This window comes from Bactrocera tryoni, chromosome 2 (assembly GCF_016617805.1).
Source record: "Bactrocera tryoni isolate S06 chromosome 2, CSIRO_BtryS06_freeze2, whole genome shotgun sequence".
NCBI classification, from domain to species: domain Eukaryota; kingdom Metazoa; phylum Arthropoda; class Insecta; order Diptera; family Tephritidae; genus Bactrocera; species Bactrocera tryoni.
In genome coordinates, this window is record NC_052500.1 from 80762284 (window position 1) to 80781158 (window position 18875).

At 38.7% G+C, this 18875-nt stretch overlaps 1 protein-coding gene across 2 annotated transcripts in view; it reads left to right on the forward strand.

Annotated features, from left to right (window-relative positions):
• LOC120767342 (protein sickie) overlaps nucleotides 1–18875 on the forward strand; it is a 460987-nt gene that overhangs the window by 67661 nt on the left and 374451 nt on the right. The window contains exons 1-2 of one of the 2 annotated variants that reach the window (XM_040093300.1): nucleotides 785–1050; nucleotides 1162–1477. The exons of the other annotated variant lie outside the window; for it this stretch is intronic. Of the exons in view, the coding sequence (XP_039949234.1) occupies nucleotides 788–1050; nucleotides 1162–1477 (579 nt within the window). The 5' untranslated portion in view covers nucleotides 785–787. Of the gene's footprint in view, nucleotides 1–784; nucleotides 1051–1161; nucleotides 1478–18875 lie in introns of those variants that run through there. 2 annotated transcript variants of the gene reach the window in all.

Consider the following 18875-nt stretch of genomic DNA (forward strand, 5'->3'; position numbering starts at 1 on the left):
GGAGCGCAAGGAGTTGAGCAAGTTGAATGCGCGTTTGGGTGTGTATGATGGCAGCGAGCATGCGGGCGGGAGTGCGAGTGCGCAGTCTAGTCCCTATAAAGGTCGCGTGTCTGAGCTGAAGAATTGCTTGGCGCGTGGTTTATTCGCATCGCTCAGTCGCGGTTCGCAAAAGTCACTTGCAGCGAGTAGCGTGACGCAGGATGATGTCACATCCTCGTCGAATGAGGTCTCCCCACCGCCACCGGCGCCACCTGATGCCAGCCCACCGAACTCGAATGCTTCGAATAATAATGATGCGGACTACAGTGAGAAATTAAAGAACTTGCCGGTGCGTCAGCGTAAGACACACGTGTCCCATATGGACAACTATTGTTTATTCGATCCCGTCGACTTTATCAATGAGAAATCTATGCGTCAACGGACACATGAGCAGTTAGGTGGCATGTTTGAGCCATCAGCAGTACATGGTCTACGTGATCCGTTATTTAGTTCGCGTCAAAACCTGAATTTTAGTGAAGAAGAAATTGTGCCCGAAGTGATTTACAATGAGGAACTGCCGGCGGAGGAAGACACACTCGTTGTAGAGGTGACTTTCGGGGAGGCGTGCGGCGGTACAGCGAATACAGCGAATTTCGATCACCACAACTACTTTGTCATCGATCCGGATGATTTTGAAGAGGAACCCATAGCCGATATTGGCATACCGAATCCATATACTAATGAACAATTAGTACATGCTAACTTAGAGGCATTGGCGGTGCAGACCGTTCCAAACACCGTCGAACCCATGTTACGTGAGTCCGCCAGTTTTGAGCAGTTACTTGAAGTTCTCGATGCAGCGCCAAGCATGTCGAATAGCCAGGAATCAAAGGACACAAATACCACCGCTTCCACCACCACAACTACATCAACTGCCCTCGTAGAATCTTCCACCTCAACCAACTCAACGAGTTCGTCCACCTCAGCGACATCTTCGCAAACGACGCTCCAACGCACAAAAAAGCGTTTAACGTTCCTGAATCTTTCACCATTTCGCTCGTCGAAACATTCGTCTGCTAACGGCAGCACAGACAACGCGAATGATAAGCGCGGCAAGCGTTCCGCGGGTAATGACAATAAAATGAACAGCTCCTCTATTTCCGATGGTGCCGGTATATTAAGCATCGAACAGCGTGCTGTCTCGGAGCTCGTCAGTTCGGAACATATGCTTCATTTGCAGCATATGTTGCTGGATGGTAAGGAACATTTACGCGCGCGTACCGTGCCAATCGAATCGAATTATGTGTTGTTCAATCCGGGTCCAGTGCCAAGTCGTAATGTGCCGTACAAAATTCGTAAACCGCGACCACTGTCCTCGCACAGTGATGCAGATAGTGGCTTCTTGAGTCCCTGCTCGCCCGATGAGCTGTCGGCGTTAAAATTTAACTCGGCGATTTTGGTGCTCCAACAATGCGATAGCGTACAGGGATACATTGAGGTAAGTAGTTGTGTTTATACCGTAAGTTGATTAGTTAAGCTATATGTAAGTGCTCGCCATATGATATATTAGGTTGTCAAAAAAGTCTTGCAATATTTTCGCTAGTTGGCGCTGAAAGCGCGTAGTTCTAGCTTTATTCGTCGCATCGGGTCAAGCTATACCTTTTTGGAAAGCTCATTTCACGCGCTAACACGTGTTTGATTGATTGTCGTTTCTTTTAAGTCGTTCGTTAGTTATAGCGTCGCAAACATGGAGCAAAATAAAGAGAAAATACGGCATGTTTTACAGTACTACGATAAAGACAAAAATGCATCTCAAGCCGCCAATAAAATTTGTGCAGTTTATGGACTCGATACGGTTTCCATTTCCACCGCACAACGATGGTTTCAACGTTTTCGTTCTGGTGTAGAGGTGGTCGAAGATGCGCCACGCTCCGGAAGGCCTGTCGTCGAAAATTGCGATAAAATCGCTGAATTGGTCGAAAGAGACCGGCATAGTAGCAGCCGAAGCATCGGTCAAGAGCTGGGCATAAGACATCAAAAATTCATTTCAATTTCAATAAAAAAAACACAAATTCAATAAAAATACCGCAAGACTTTTTTTACAAACCATTATATGACGCAGAGAAGTATTCTTTTGTAATAAGAGTAGACTTTGAGGGTGTAAGCACTTCATAGATATTATTACTCTTTATGTAAGGTTTCAAGAAAAAATAATGTGTGAGCTTAAGTCTAACAGTCTATTTAGGGGATAGTTCCCTTTCTGCGATGCATATGTTTTCGTAATAATTATTTTACGAGGCACACACATCTGGCACTTTTAAAATGATGAAAAAACTGATGATTTCTTTATTTTTTAATGAAATCATTGAACCCAACTACTTTCGAAATGTCCGACAATTAACTATAAACAGGTTATAGTTAGAGCACAAACGTGGCTTGACGCTCGTGGTCTTAAACTTTACACTGAAAAAACTGAGCTAGTATTGGAAAATAACTTTATCTTAAAGAATACGCAAACGCAGCAAGAGAAGAGTTGGTAAATATTTAAGATATATTAATTTCCATGTAGAAGGCAATAATACCTATCTAGTTTTCCTTCCTTTTATCAGCCGAAATAATCAGTTGATGACTCCAGTGAGTTCAGAGAATATAAAAGCAAGAGGTAGAAAAATGGCCTTGGAGTGTGAAAACCATTAAAAAGAACCAATTATTACTCAACTCTTGCCTGCACTGCTGTTTAGATTAAATTAGGGGAACTTGCAAACAACACTGTTAAGGCCAAGATATAAGTAATACGGGTATTGTTGGTACGGACTATGAGTACTTACTATACTAACAGGAATTATCTGTATTCCAATACTTTTTTCGATTCTGAAAATTAGGCTAGTATGAATGCTCAACTCAAAACTCTCTTGGCACCGTTCCCGAAAGCTTTAAGTGGCTTTGTTTGGCTCCCAACAACATAAATTACAATAAATAATTTTTTATAGAACGATTCGCAAAATGATCACAGCAAGCGAGTTGATTTGCGCTTGCGCCGTCTTGTTCACGATGACTCACTCAAAACTGACGGGTTAATATTCACCGTTGGTTGCTAACTAGCTGTAACAATATTTGCTTTGTTGTTACTTCGGCAGATATATTGTGACAAAAAAGTACCCAGAAATTGCAAATAAACACAAAATTTTTAATTATTCCTCAAAATTAACTTTTTCGCCTTCAAAGTAATCTCCACCAGATGTAATATACCTATCGGAAGGATTATTCCAGTCCTCGAAATAGTTTTCATAAGCACTTTTTGGGATGGCATTCAGCTAAACCCGTGTCATATAATACTCTCCATGAATATGGGATCGGAATTCACAGTATAAAACATGTCCAATAAGACCTATTACTGGTACTCTTTTTAAAAAAATTTCAGCTCTACCGCCACGAGTCAAACAAAAACGCCTTACATACCCCAAAACCATCCCAACGGACTCGCGAGAAACCTGCCTGATGATTTTCAAACCCCACATCATTTCACGCTTTTTTTTAGTATTTTCATCAGTTGAAGAGCTCGAAGGTCGCCAGAGCGAGGCATGTCTTCAACGTTCTTTCGACTTCTTTAAAGGCTTTTTACTGCTTACGCGATTATGGCTGAGTTTACAGCAGCGCGACAGTCGTTTCTTCTTCTCGCAATTTTGCGCCAATCCGAGATACCTAGTGCAGTCAGGTCCTTCTCCGCCCGATCTACCCACCGATATTCAGAGCTGAAGTGTTTTCATCCATACGGACGAGATGACATAGCCAGCGCAGTCGCTGTCTTTTAATTCACTGAACTATGTATGTCAATGTCGTCGTATAACTCATTCAGCTCATCGTTCCATTGAATGCGGCATTCGCGGTAGCCAAAGCGCAAAGGACCATAAACTTACCGAACCTTTCTCTCGAAAACTCGTAACGTCGAAGTTGTTGTTGGTGTCACGTTGGTAGTTGGTAGTTGGTAGACGGAATTATCTACAGCTTCGAAGCTATGACTGTCAAGAGTGACGTGGGAGCCTAGTCGCTAGTGCGTCGACTGACTGGTTGATGACAGGAGATATTTTGCCTTTTCCTCGTTCACTACCAGACCCATTTGCTTTGCTTCCTCATCCAGTATGGAGAAAGCAGAATTAAATCGAATATGTTCCTTTGGGGTCTTATACCACATACACAAATACAAGGGTACAATGAAAAAGGTTTACAATTTATTGTAATTTCCAAATATAAATCTTATCTGAAGAAGAGAGGCTAAAAGCATTACAATATTCCTAACTCTATTCAGTCTTTAAAGAAGTTTAAGTTTGCTTAAACATAAAAATATACTCGAATACATACATTTCCTTTTCCAAAGCAGTTAATTAACCCACAACAATTCGCATTTATTTTAATGGCTTCGCCAACTGGCACACTCCTTTGTCATTTTTGTTGATGACAAAACGCAAATCCCAATGCGGTTCTAAATTCGAAAATACAACAAATATTATGTGGAATCATATTTTTGCTTTAGCTGCTAATCTGATGGTAAGTAACGACTTACCACATTTATGAGTGGCACCACAACGCGTCGCACGCACCGCACCGGCCACTAAGCGGCTTAGCTGAACTTATGATTAGACATAATACGCTAACGCGCCCGGGATGTGCGTTTCTTAGCTTTCTCAGCAGCGGTGCGATAACTTGTAATAATCTTAACACATTTAAATCGCTGCTTGCAACAATGATTACACGCACACTCAAGACGGTGGCCTGGCTGCAACTCCCACGCTGCTTGCTGCTGGCGCTTGAGGGTTCATTTCCTCGATTTATCAGCGACACCCATGGAAAATGCATTTCCCATGTTGCCGGTCGAGCTATATATACCGTTACTCCAAGATGTAGTTAAGGAAATTGTACATGATGCAGAGCGGAAGTCATTTGCTTATCTGCGCCACCAAAACCCACCACCGCACTCGCCGAAGAAGAAAATTGGTCGAATTGGTTGCGAAATTGCAATAATTTCTTGTTTGATTACCGCGCTGTGCGAGCAGTGTTGGGAAGCGGGTTAAATGCGCGCAATTATCAAGGGAGCCTTATGGCACACACACACAAATACATAATAACAACTACAAATAGCATCCGTGTCCTGCGTAAGCACTTCCTTTTGCTGGCACTTCCTCCACTTCTTCTGCGATTGCTTCACGTTGTGTGAAGTGCAACACTTGATTTCTTGCCATTTGCCACTTGCAACGCCGGCACATATACAAAAGGGTGTTGTTGCTTGCAGCGTTCAAGCATCAACGCACCCTCTACCCATTTACCTTCTCACATGCACACATACCTACGTATGTATTGGGTTTTTGTGTGTATGCGTTTTCATCGTAAAAACTCTAATCGCTGCGTTGCTGCAAGTGACACCACCATTAACGCGTCGCACAGCGCGCTAACTGCAGTTGTTAGCTTTCCCTTTCTGCCAAGCTGTACGCGCCTGCTGCTGCTGTCGACCCTTGGGAGCAATCAATCGTTGCCTCGTCGACGTCGTCGCTATTTCCTTGATACATTTCGGTGTGTGTGGACAAATTTTCGATGCCTCACCCAAATCGCTTTAGTGCTTTCTTGCGCACTATTCGTGCAACTCTAAGTGAAGTTGGGGCAGCAAGTAGCATGTGAGCGATTGGAAAATATATTTTCATATTTTTTTTTACGAATTTTCAGGACTGACGCAAGTGCAGCGAGTGGCAGCTGTTCAGGAAATTTCAAGCACTTTAATTTGATTGCTAATATCACATATGACGGACACATACATCTGTACACTCCTAGTGCATGTAGTGCTGAGCATGCTAAATGTATATTTTTTATTGTCGCTGTAGAATTTAATTTAGCTTAAACACGTTATTTACAAGGTTTGTTCCAAAGTAAACAGGACTTTTTGAATCTAGCGCCCTCGGGTGGTGCCTTCTATATGTCGACTGGTGCGTCAGAATCTGCTATCTTTATCGATTGTCCAGTAAGTATTTCATGACATTTCATTGATTGGAAGTGAAGTTATTGCGTTTTAAGCTTCAGTATGTCTGTGTTATCGGTGCGAAAATGAGCTTCGAACAAAGAGCCAACATTATATTTTGTTTTAAAATTGGCAAAACTTTTATCGAAACGTTTCAGTTGATGAAACAAGTTTATGGCGAGTGGTTTCAATGTTTTCAAAGTGGTCGTGAGGAAATAAATGACGATCAACATGTGGACCAATCAAAATCAGTGATCCGGAAATTCCATCGAAACTGTGCGTGAATTCATCAAGCTTGCACTGGCATTTCGGCGGCCATACCGGCCAATGAGCTAAAACACTCTTTCGACATACTTTTGGACCGTACAAAAAGCTGTATTGAAGCAGGAACAAAATACATATTTGAACAAAATAAATTGAAAAAAACATTTGTTCTGTTTTTTTTTAAGTCCTGTTTACCTTGGAACGCAGCTTGTAGTTATATACTTATAGAAACGTGTCACATGAATTTGTGTCAGACAATTTTATATTAATTTTGGTTGCTATCACATTAGGGGCTGAGTAATACTCCCTTTGCAGACATGAACTTTTTAATTCTAAAAAATATGGATTTATAAAGAGCCTTTACCTGCATATAGATCTTCTCTCTTCCTTGCAATTTTTGAATTTTTTACTAGCGATGACAAATAGTTGTAAAAGACCGGCTTTCATAATCAAACCCACGGCAAAACTTATCTGCAGGAACCTACTATCCCTTCTCTAGATCAAATTTCATACGAACGTAAAAAAGATTCTTCCAAAAAAATCAAAAGGAAAACATTTATGAAATAGTTTTAATTAGATGATAATTTTTTCTGTTCTCAGATTTCAAAAGAATACTCGCTGGGAAGAAATTCTAATGAAAAGGTGATCGATGAAGCTGAGACTTATTTTGAGGCAAAGAACAAGTGGTACTACTAAAATGGTATCGAAAAGTTGGAGTGTCGCTATAATCAGTGCATCGCATTTTAAGGGAACTGTGTTGTATAAATTTTTTTACAAGGTGAAGCCGTTGACTTTTCAATTGGCCTCCTCTACCTTTCTTTCTGGAAAGGATGCTTTGTTTTTAAACTGAGTGGTATTACCCTGTGTTTTTGGTTGAGTCTGAAAAAGCAGTTTAGTTGTAAGTTACTTTAAAACGTTTTTCAGTATGATGTGAAAACATGTTCAAAAATTTTCTTTTATTATCATTTAATACTATTTTTCGTTCGTTCTTAGTAATTTAAAACCATGAGAACAAAGTTATAAAAAAGTAATTTCCGAAGGTTGTAGCTACCTTCTGCCTAGAAAAATTGTTGTACGTTTAGTAACATTATCGACTTACTTTAACTTGATATTTAGTTTAATACAAATAATTAGTATTTGAATCACTCACTGCTAAAACTCCAACCCTGTGTAACTCAAACCTTTCTTTGTCAAAATTAATTGAAAATCTAATACCATCACATATAAGGCCAACTGAAACCTAGTTGTTGTAGCATTAACTAAGCTCAAGCAGATATAAACAAAAACATCTCTTAAGACCGCAAACGCTCGGTAGTTATAGCCTATTTGCCGCCTGAAATACAAAAATATGATACGCATTATAGTCGACATGCCATACCGACACGCTACACTGCACCACGTCACGCATACGCATAGTTTTAGGCGCGCGTGCCGGCTATACCACAAAACATCAGCCAGTTGATATGCGAAACGTTGATTGCATACGAAATTTTAGCGAGCAAAAATTATAAATAAAAATTTGCAAGGGAGTTGGAGTAAGACAATCATTCATTCATTGCAGTGCTTAGCAAGAGAGGCAAACATGTGAGTTACTGTTTTGTACAGGAAAAAGGGTGTCAAATGACAAATGCACGAATCTCTAGTCCGAAATTGAAGTCTTTAGTAATGGAACATGTAATGCAACACTGCTCAAGCGTGCAATTACAGTGGGAAAATTGTAGTGTGTTTGTGGGAGGGCAGCAGGAAATTGTAGCTAAGCGTGGATGGTAGTTTGAGTTGGTGAAAGATGAGGAGGAAGAAAGAAAATTTGGTGTTGCTGTAATAAAAATAATTTTGTTTTATAATGTTGGAAAGGAAATAAGGTAAAATTTGTATTATTTCAGACCCTGAGATATTGGCCATAATAAAAGTCGATGATCCTAAATGTAGGGAACGAAAGTTTTGTTAGCCTTTACCTTATAGTATATTAGTAATTCTGCTTGAGATATAATATATGAGAAAAAAAATGTTTATTCGGAATAATATTCTGACATTGTGGTATATTTAAGACCCCGACATATTGGCAATGATAAAAAATAATGCTCCTAAATGTAGGCAACAAAGTTTTTGCTAGTTTTTACAAGTATTATAAATTATTGCAAAATAATTATTCGGAATAGTATTGTGATATTTTGATATATTTGAAACGCCGTGATACTGGCAATGATAAAAAATGATGCTCCTTAATGTAGGCAAAACATTTTTTTGTTAGTTTATATCTTACAGATTGTAGTATTTCTGCTCGAGGTATTTTATGAGATATTGAAAAATATTTATTTGGAATAATATTATACCAGATATTTTATACCGGATATGTTATCTCAAAACTTTATGCATTTTGGTTAATGAATAAATATTTACGGGACAAAAAAAATTTTAATTAATAATTCGGAAGTTATTAATATATGAACAAAAGTAGCATTTATTACCAAATAAAAGTGTACATATACATACAAATATACATATCAGCCCAATTAAAAAGTGATCAAGGCATATAGAAAGTCCTCGTAGTGCGACATATTCCAGGAACAAGACGTCATATGGCGCACTGACAGCCCGAAAATCGCATTAAACGGAAAGAATTATGTCTTTCAAAGATCATAAAACAAAACAAAAGCACAATTAAATGTCATAAAAAATAACAACAAACATGCGTAAACACGCCTTTGTTTCGACACGCGTGAGCTACTTAGTGAGCGCACGCTTGCAACAGAAATTATTTGACATCGGTGCGGCCGTGCGGCATATGTGGCGAGTAGACACACGCTTCAAGGTGCGCACTTTACTTGCTAGCTGTTGTTGTTGTTGTTGGAGTTCCTGCAGCAGTTATTGGCTCAATAAGCTGTAAAAATTGTCTCGCCAAAAGTTTCCTGCCAGCAGTGGTTGCACAGCACAATTACTTTCAGCGCCACAGCGGTGTGACAGGCGACCTAGCCTATCCCTGCCGCTTGCAGTGAAATAATCATGAGCAGTACGTTATTTTGTCATACGCTGACCGCTCGGAGAATATGCTAAGCTAGACGAGGGTTGCAACGCCGCTGGCTTGCGTATATTATATATATATATATACAAATGTGTGTATGTGTTTTTTGGCCTGCACACGCCGCATATCCACTTGCCGAGTTGACAAATCCTCGCTTCGAGACGCGTGCATGCACCCCCGCCCGAACTTTTTTGTGTGATTTATGACTGCAATAAAACTGCCGGCGGCTGTAATGCATAAAAGCATTGAGTGCATGCGTGTGCTTGTGTATCCCTTTTTAAAGCGCTCACGCTCAGCTCGATTCCTTCAATTGCAACACTGCATTTATTTCTATGTATGTATATATGTATGTGTGTGCGTTCGTGCATTAGCCACACATTTGCATTGATGTATTTCACGCTCCGTTGCATGCTGTTAGGCGCAGAGCAAGCCACTTGCCCACCCAGTTACACACTTACTCACTTGCATGTGAATTCATTCGTTCACTCATCCATTCATTCAAGTAATCCATTTGCCACTTCTACTCCGTTGTGCCCCGCTTTGCAGTCAAGTGGGTCAGTCGGTGCAGCTGAACGGCCATTTATGCAAATTTTTCTAGGCAATTGAGCCAATTGAATGGTGAATCATTGCAGAAAGCCTGCTTTCAAAATGCCCCAACGCAACGCTGTGGCATTTCTATTTACTTTGGCATTGCGCTTTGTTGTCTAAGTGCATATTTAGGGCAGTTAGTGCTTAAATTGTCCGGATGTAGGTAATTTTTGCCAGAGAAAGCGAAGAACTTATTCAAAAAGACTTACAAATTTAAGCATAAGTTGAGTAGAAATAATAAATAGAATTAGTTTTGACCACACTGAAGCCATAATACCCTTGACAAGTGTATTTCTTATAACAAAACGGGGAAAAATAAATTTTTAATTTGATTTTGATCGTACAGTTTGTATGACAGCTATATGCTATACTAGTCCAATCTAAACAACTTGTTCGAAGATTATAGCGATGCCTTGTATAATACTCTCTGCCAGATATTGTGAAAATATCTCTTGAAATTAATTAGTTTTCCCAACTAAAACTTGATTTTGATGCTTCAGTTTGTATGACAGTTATATGATATAGTGGTTCGATAACAGCGATTCCGCGAAGTTTACTGCTTCATGTGCAGAAAAGAAGGTGCACAAAGTTTTAGATTAATAACTCAAAATCTAAGGGACTAGTGCGCATATGTACAAGCAGAAGACGGATAGTCCGATAAGTTTCCTTTTTGGGGGTTACAAATTTCGTTCGTGTTAAAATACTCTGTTCAGCATATAAACATCGAGTAGTTACATTCCCTCTGCTTGTTTGCATTTCCGCATTGCACGCCAGCACTCTCATAATTGCTTGATTCTCTTCGTTTACCTTCTGGCGCTGCGAAGACCGTTTATGTGCGTACAGTTTAATTAATTCGCGAGCTTGTGCGCTTCGCTTCGGGTAATACAAATTGCTTTTTAATTTCATACTTTATTTAAGTCACATTAAATGCGTTATTAACTTCCGCCAATCGGAAATTACCATTTATATGCATGTGTGTGTGAGCATGTGCCGGTCTTTGCACAGAAATGTTGTTGCATGAAAGCAACCGTAGAGCAGGATATGTATGGTGACTACCGTTTAATATTGAAAGTTGAAAGTAATTATAGATAATGGAGTTGATTACAGATAGTAAAAAAATTGAACTCGCTGCTCTGAAAAAAATTAAAAAAATGCAATTTCAATTTAGCAAGACTTTAAGTAACGTTTATAAGAAATAATATACATGTTACGGATTTATTACGGAAATTTGAGAATAAGAAAGTAGTAACTAGTGAAAAAAATATGATTGCCTACAATTCGGCGCTTCAACTAAGCATTCTAAAAATTTGTACAATTCACATCATTAGAACTCGAATTATTTTTCAGTTTGGTAAAAGGAACTAATCTGCGTCTTTTGAATATTTCAGAAAGTTATATTCCTCACCTTTTTTAACAGTCTTAAAATAATGTAATTATCATAATTATTAGGTATCTCTAGCTCAAACAAAGGCTATTTTTACTATATAAAATAGCAACTATTGTAACAATTGTTTTGAAAAATTAAGGGTACATTAGATATTACATTTCAATGAGCAAAAAAGACTTTGTTCATAATTTTAAATTTTTAATTTATTCTTCAAAATCTACCTCATTTCTCTCAAAGTAATATCTCTTGGCCCCAATACATTTGTGCCAACGATTTTTCCAATCCCGGAATAGCCTTCAATACGCCTAGAGCTACCGGTTTAATGTCTTCAATTAGCTCAAAAAGGTTTCGCCGGAGCGGTCGTTTGAGTTTGCTGAATAACCAGAAGTTACACGGAGCTAAATCATGGTTGTGGCACGATAATGGTTGAAAATTTGGCGAAAACTTAACGAAGAATCAATCCATTATACGATTATGCATTATCGTAAAAACCAAGAGTTTTCGCAAATAATTTTGGCCTATTTTTACGAATAGCTTCGCGCAAACGACGCATAGCAATCAAATGCTATTCCGTGTTAACAGTTTGGCCGATGGGAAGGAATACGAAGTACACCACACCTCGATAATCGCAGAAAACTGTAAACATAACCTTGACTTTTGACCTGCTTTGACTTGTTTTTTCGGCTTCGGCTCGCGATATTCGGCCGATTTATCGTCCGTTTCCAATCCAATAATAATCCTTTTTATGACACTGTCGCTTTCACTTTTCTTATGCTCAAACGATCTTTCAAAATGATTTTCACTGAACCTTCTGATATTTCAATGATCCCAGTAAAATCTCTCACTTACTTATCAAGCTTAAACTTATCGTCCATTCTCAAGCACCAATTTATTTATTTTATTGAAGTGTTGATTACTCTCTTGAATAATTTGTACCAATCAAAAGCTCTTGCTCGCGACAACAAAATATCACCGAAGGCCTTTTCCAACATTTTGAACGTTTCGGCACCAGTAATTTGATTCCGCACACAAAATTTAAGGCTTCTTTGTTGAATAATTTCACTCATCGCGCGAAACTTAAGTTAAGGAGTCTTACTTTTTTTGCCAACAGTAGCACTTTTCATGTTACAGCCGATCTTCGACAGAGTTAAGACAAAGATCCCACTTTTCTGCACTTATTCGGCTTATATTAGTTTTTCCGTACATCAATTCACTGTCGAAAATATTCATAAATTTACGATATGGCAACGATAACAAAATAGACTTTAACCCAAAAAAAAAAGTTCTAATGTATTAAAATTTCATTTTTACTATAAACAAAACTGATAGGTAGTTGTATGGAGGACTATAGGGTACAGAGAACCCAATAAAATTTTTCTCGGAGTAAAATTACTGAAGCCAATTCGGCTGTGTACATCAAAATAAATTTAAAATAAGTGGATGGATTAAACTGAGCTCCTACGAATGAGGGAATCCTATCCAATACCACAGGCTTTCGAAATCCTATAGAAATGAAGTTTAATTCAGTGCCTAATATTTTCTTCCTTTCTTGAGATGAGTGCGACAGGGGAAAAGCGGGCAGAGATAAGCGTCCATATGAATGGGTCTAAACAAGATAATCGAGTGGGATGTGGTGTCTTTTTATCAAATATAGATACTAGAATCGCCCTTTGTCTACCACGCCACTGCAGTGTCTTCCAAGCGGAGACTTGCTGTGATCTCCGAAAGAGAAATGAAGCATTCTTTTTCAAAAAAAGAGAAATCTATTTATATATACATATCAGTCAATCAGCTTTGAAATTACTAAAATCTCTCCGGCTTTCATGAAATTCTTAGACATCTTTTACATGCTATAAATATAGCTGAAGCTCAGGTAGAGTCAATCCTTAACATGGTCAACAAGAAAACGTGACATGAATGAATAAGCACTACACTATTAAAATTCAAAGGAAATGAACCAAAAACTCTAAACGAAATGCTCACAGGTCACCTACTTGGCGAATTACAACTGTAAGAGCTGTCAGTAGTTGACAGAAAACGATACTATTGTATGAAAGTTCCATGTGAATTCAAATTTTGTATCGGTTGAGGGTTTCTAGACGATGTTTCGTAGGCTTCGGAGTAAAACTATTTAATAAAAACAAAATATATAAATAATATTTTGGAGTACCTGTAATGAATTAAAAAAATATCATTACAAGTTTTAAAATTCATTCAGCTGAAAATTTGTAAGCCAGTACTTTACATTTCTGCAGTTGTATTACATAAATCAATTCAACACAAAACACATACTCTTGTGCCACAAGCCATAAAGCAATACTTGCAGACTTAAACATTTATTTATTTACTGCTGTATGTCATAGCAGGCGTAATGTAAAATTATCCGACAACATCTGTTTGCAACATATTTAACACTTAACGGTGATTTTAATCAGCAACATTTATATGAAGTGCATTTTTCCAATTTTTTTAATAGCAATTTGTAATCAGCCGCAGACACATGGCCACGCGCATAAATACAACAACAATTACGGGCGCATTCTGAGCATTTTCGCCAAATTAAAATTGTAAATAATGATGACTGCCACACTAACACACACACACACAAGCAGATATACTCGAAGTGATAATTATAGCACCGCTGTTGCAATGCTTTAGTGCCGCGCGCAAAACCGACGCCAATTATAATAAATGCGCGTATGGGCGCCTAGAATTATGCTAGCGTATTTTTAATAACTCTTTTTCAGCGCATGAGCGCATGTGGCAACTACAAATACCTGCATGAGCACACATATAAAATAAGCTCCTGCATATTCAGCTATGTTTAAATAAATTGAGTGAATGCCTACATTATGCCAAGCATTAAGTTGAGAATTTATTAATGTGCCGGCACATACACATGCACACTCGCACGCACACACACGACGGCACCGAGTTATAATCGCATTCGCAGACATTGATGCATGAGAGCCGATATGAATTATGGTCTTGCCGTTTGTGTTGTTGGTATTTATTATTTTTACAGTTGTTGTTGTGCCATGTGGTCGCCTGATTCAGTTTGTTGGCGGTTAAAAAATCATTTTATTTCATTTCCGCTGCCGCTTTATTTTATTTCCACTAGCCAGTGTTAATTTCATTGCAAACGTGCATAATTTTTTGGCTCACAACAACCCACCCGCCAGCAGCGCGCATGTGTGAGTGTTTGTATGTGCATTGCACTTGCATGCCTGAGTAGGTTGACAAAATGAAATGCATTTCGCATTGCCGTATACAATATTTTTCAATTTTTTATTTCGCATTTTTCGCTCAGCTTTCCATCAGGCAATTGCTTTCAATAAAATGCGCACGCACACACATAGCTGCGCTAAAGCATTGAGCACATTTTATGCACACATACACTTCAATATAAGCCATTACCGTTATGCGCGTATTTTTATACTTTATTTCCTCGCATTTCCTCTACTACATTCGCTATTAAAAGCAACTGTTGTGTAAGGCAATAAAAATATGAATATTTCTCTGTTACTGCAATATGGCAACACTGCATCGCTATTTGCCACCAATGTTTTGGCAAATGCGTTTTTAATTTCTTTTTCTTCTTCTTCTTCTTCCTTACACATATTGCATTAATGCCGTCGCTGCACTGTTGTTATGTAAGACTTTCTTGTATGCAGACATGCAGTTTAATTTCGTGGAAAATTGTGGAAATTGCCTGCAACAAGGCGCTCTTAGTATGAGTGCACCCACATGGAAGACTGACAACCGGCCCTTTGTTGCTGTCATTAAACATGGGCGCGCAGGCATTATGCTTCATATGAGCACTTTTGGCAATTATAAAATAATTTTGCATGCGAGAGCTTTGGAAATAAAGATAGTGATTCAATGTTGATACGGTAGATAGACGTATACTTAAATCTTATAGTTAAATAGTTGCTGATCACTAAATATGATTGAGAATCCGTTGAAGATCACTATATAGAACCATTTGGAGGAGCATTTATGATACTTATGATAAAAATTCATAAAAAGGTTTTTATCATGACTTGCATCGGTCAGCTTGTATGGCAGTTAGATGCTGTATTGGTCGGATGTCGGCAGTTCCGACAAATGAACAAGCCCATGGGGAGTAAAAAGCGTGTACAAGAACTTGGTAACAAACTTAAAATACTCTGTTCAAGAAATAGAAAACACATCGGCATAAAAGTAATGGATGTACCATATACTTAGAAAATTTCCCAGAGCTGTCTGCGATCTAACCCAAAGGAAGCTAAATGTGGTATCCAACTGGGCAAATAGAAGGTAACTAGCAGTCAGCCTAAGTAAAACTTATATGGTTTTATTTACAAAGAGCTATAAAATCTCAGATGTGCTTCTCTTTTTGTCACTTATTCGGTAGCTCGCAACTTCCAACTGTTGATGAGGCAAATAACTGGGGCTTATCCTTTGTAGAAAGCTACCACTGAGGCCAAATATTGACGAGAGAGTAAAGAAGTGGGGAAAAAGGTCAGAACTCTCACCAAAGGTTGCGTTTTGGCTCTAAACCGTTGTCAAGCCCATAATGTTCTATCCTGTATTTGTCTGGTAAAGGGCCCTCGAAAAAGTTACACGCGGTAAGAAGCTTGAATGCTGATAAGAAAGCCAAGCAGAGCAACACTCTTCTCCTCAATTGCATCTTTAAGAACTTGAACCGCTGCGTAATAAGGGTTTCTCCTGGCGGCTGTTTCTCCACTCACACACCCACAAGGGATATTTGAACTGCAAGCTTTTTCACGGCTGAGTCGAGGTTAAGAGGGAAATTAGGATTGGGAATCTTCTGTATGGAGTTCTCCCTCACGCTTAGCATATGGGTACCGGACTATGGTACTGTTTTTCAGACAGAAGTGGCAACTATTAAGGTAACAGTAGATTTGCTGCTCCGGAATGCAACTTCATTCAGTGAGATGAGCTATACTTCGACAGCAATGTGGTGATATTAGCATTACGTTCGCAAATTGTACGATCAGTGTTAGTGAAGGCATGTCTGTCCTCACTAGAACAAGCATCGCGCTACTTCATCACCAAACTCGTGTGAGTGTCTGGTCATATCGGAATTACTGGAAACTGCAAACCTTATGAGCTAGCGAGACCGGGCACCTGCACCCCACTCACATGGCAATGGCAACTAATTGGATATGTGTTGTCATCTTGCAAGCTAGCACGGAACCTATGGACATCGTGTGCGTTTAGTAGGCGTCGGACGACTACCAGCTTCTGTGTGCCTACGAGGTCCTTATGCTTTAGAATGCAATATAGGACATCTCCTAAGCTGCTTGCCTTGCCAACTTCAAGCAGCAATCGCTGAAATTCTTGCTGGGCATTATCCAATAGGCATTTATGCTGTAAAGTTAAAATCCAGCCTTTGCTAGATTGAGGCTGAGCTATCTCGGCAGTCACACCTTCGGCGACCAGCAGACATATCCGAAACTGACGTTGGCCTCAAGTTGTGATCGTCTTATTTATAATAGTCTTTATGATAAATTTGTATAGGAGTTTTTAGTACCACAACGAACCAGCATTATAAGCTGTCTAAGTGTGATCCTCCTTTTCAAGAACGACCATTTTCTTAACCTAACCTAAATAGTTATATTGCGGTTGATCTTCATCACATAAGTGAGCTGCTACGCAATAAGGAAGGACTAGGCTGGGAGAAGTATTGGCAACAACTGCAAGGTATGTACCAGCTCAAGTTTCTAATGGGTGGGTTGCAACCACAACTGGTTTAAAAATGTAATCAGTTCACTAAGTAACAAATTCCGGCTATTTGGCGCATTCTATGCTGGCATTGTAACATGATCTAGTCTCCTGTGCCAACTTCCAGTACTGCGACATGGAGCAATGCATTCACCAATCTGCTGAGACTATATGAGTCGATGTGACTTAGGGGAGGGCACAATAGACCTTAAATCGCCTTATAACAAAGTTAGTATTAACCTAATAAAATTAGATATTTTAATATATCCACACCTAATTGTAGGCAACAGTTGACGATATTCATAGATATATAGCAGAGAATCAAATACCTGTCAGTTGATCCGCTTTGTTACTTCACTGTATCTTCTTTCTGCTGCACAATTGCGATTGCCACACTCTGTTTTTGCAGCAGCTTAATCGCCGTCATTGTAACTTAAGTGCTTTTAAGTTGCGCTCACTTAACGCCCAACACTTTAAATTGTCATGCTCTGCCTTTTAGAATTCACTTCGCCGCACATTTTTTCCGACGATTTTTCGCTTGTTACATTACAAGCCAGTGCTGGCACTTGTATCGCCTCTCATTATCTTGCATTTCGCTGTTTCAGTTTCTTGCAATTTCCGTTTAGTTACAGTTGCTGCCAGCTCCACCTATATGAATGTCAGTCGTTGATTCCGCTGACGTTATGTAAACGCTCACTACTTTTCCCTTCCTATGTAATTTTTGCGATTTTTCACTATTTTCTTAAATAGCACTTTGCATTTCTTCCCTTTTTATCGTTTGCTTTTATTGCCACTTCGCTTCGTTGGCAGCGAGATGACTGATAACGCTTGAAGACTGAAAGCGGTCATCCTTTATGTTTCTTGTTTCTTGTAAAATTGCAGTTTGCTTTTTGCTTTATAAGAATGCATAAAGAAAATACCCCAAATATTAAACTACTATTTTTTAACAACAATTTATTTTATATAATATAATTTTTTTTATGAATTATCCTTATTGCTATAATTAATCAATTTACAACACAATCACATCATCTTCTCTTAGAATCACTGAGCTGTTTAGCGTTAAAACAACGCTTACCAATTATTGACTGCCTACTTTGAGGCGCAACGCTTTTCTTAAGCGTAAATAATGCTTGATTCTTTTGCTTTGTTGCTGCCATTAATTTTACAAGATTCCTGTCCCCAGGTGCTAGTATTAACAACTAAAATGCAATCGCTTTAGTTGGAGGCATGTATTTGCCTCACTCCCAAAAGTATGCTATGAAAAAATAATTGCTCAGCGTTGCATAGGCAACCAAGCCCTAAGGACTTGAGAAATAACTGCAATTACCTGTAAGTCCTCGCAACAAACATGTTTTTGTACATACAACAACAACCACTTAGAGTTTTACATTACTTGTATCCTTACTGCCTACGCAGCTATGCTTCTTCTGCGCAACTGATGAGTCATAAAAAATGTTTACAAGTTATCCCCAGGCTGCAGCTGCTACTAGTCTTGCTGTTTTTTCTATCTCTGCTGAACACATTTGTATTTTTGCTTTTATTTCTTTTGAGATGTAATCAACAAATAAATCAACAAGGGACGGTGGTTGGAATAAAAAACGCAGCTTCGCAAGAAAATGCCGAGGCATGTGAAGCTTAAATGCTGAGATGCAATATTTTAGGGCATTATGAAAAATATTAAAACATATTTTCAAGTATAAAGGAGCAACGGTCAAGAGATGGACGCTTACAAAAACTGAAGATCAAAGAATATTGATAAAGTATGAATAGGATTACTTGAAACTTAATTAAATATTGAGTCGAAATATAAGGGATGAAGTAAACCATATTCAGACATACATATGTTTTTACATTACATACTATATATATCGTTTGCATACCTTACGAAAGTATGCACT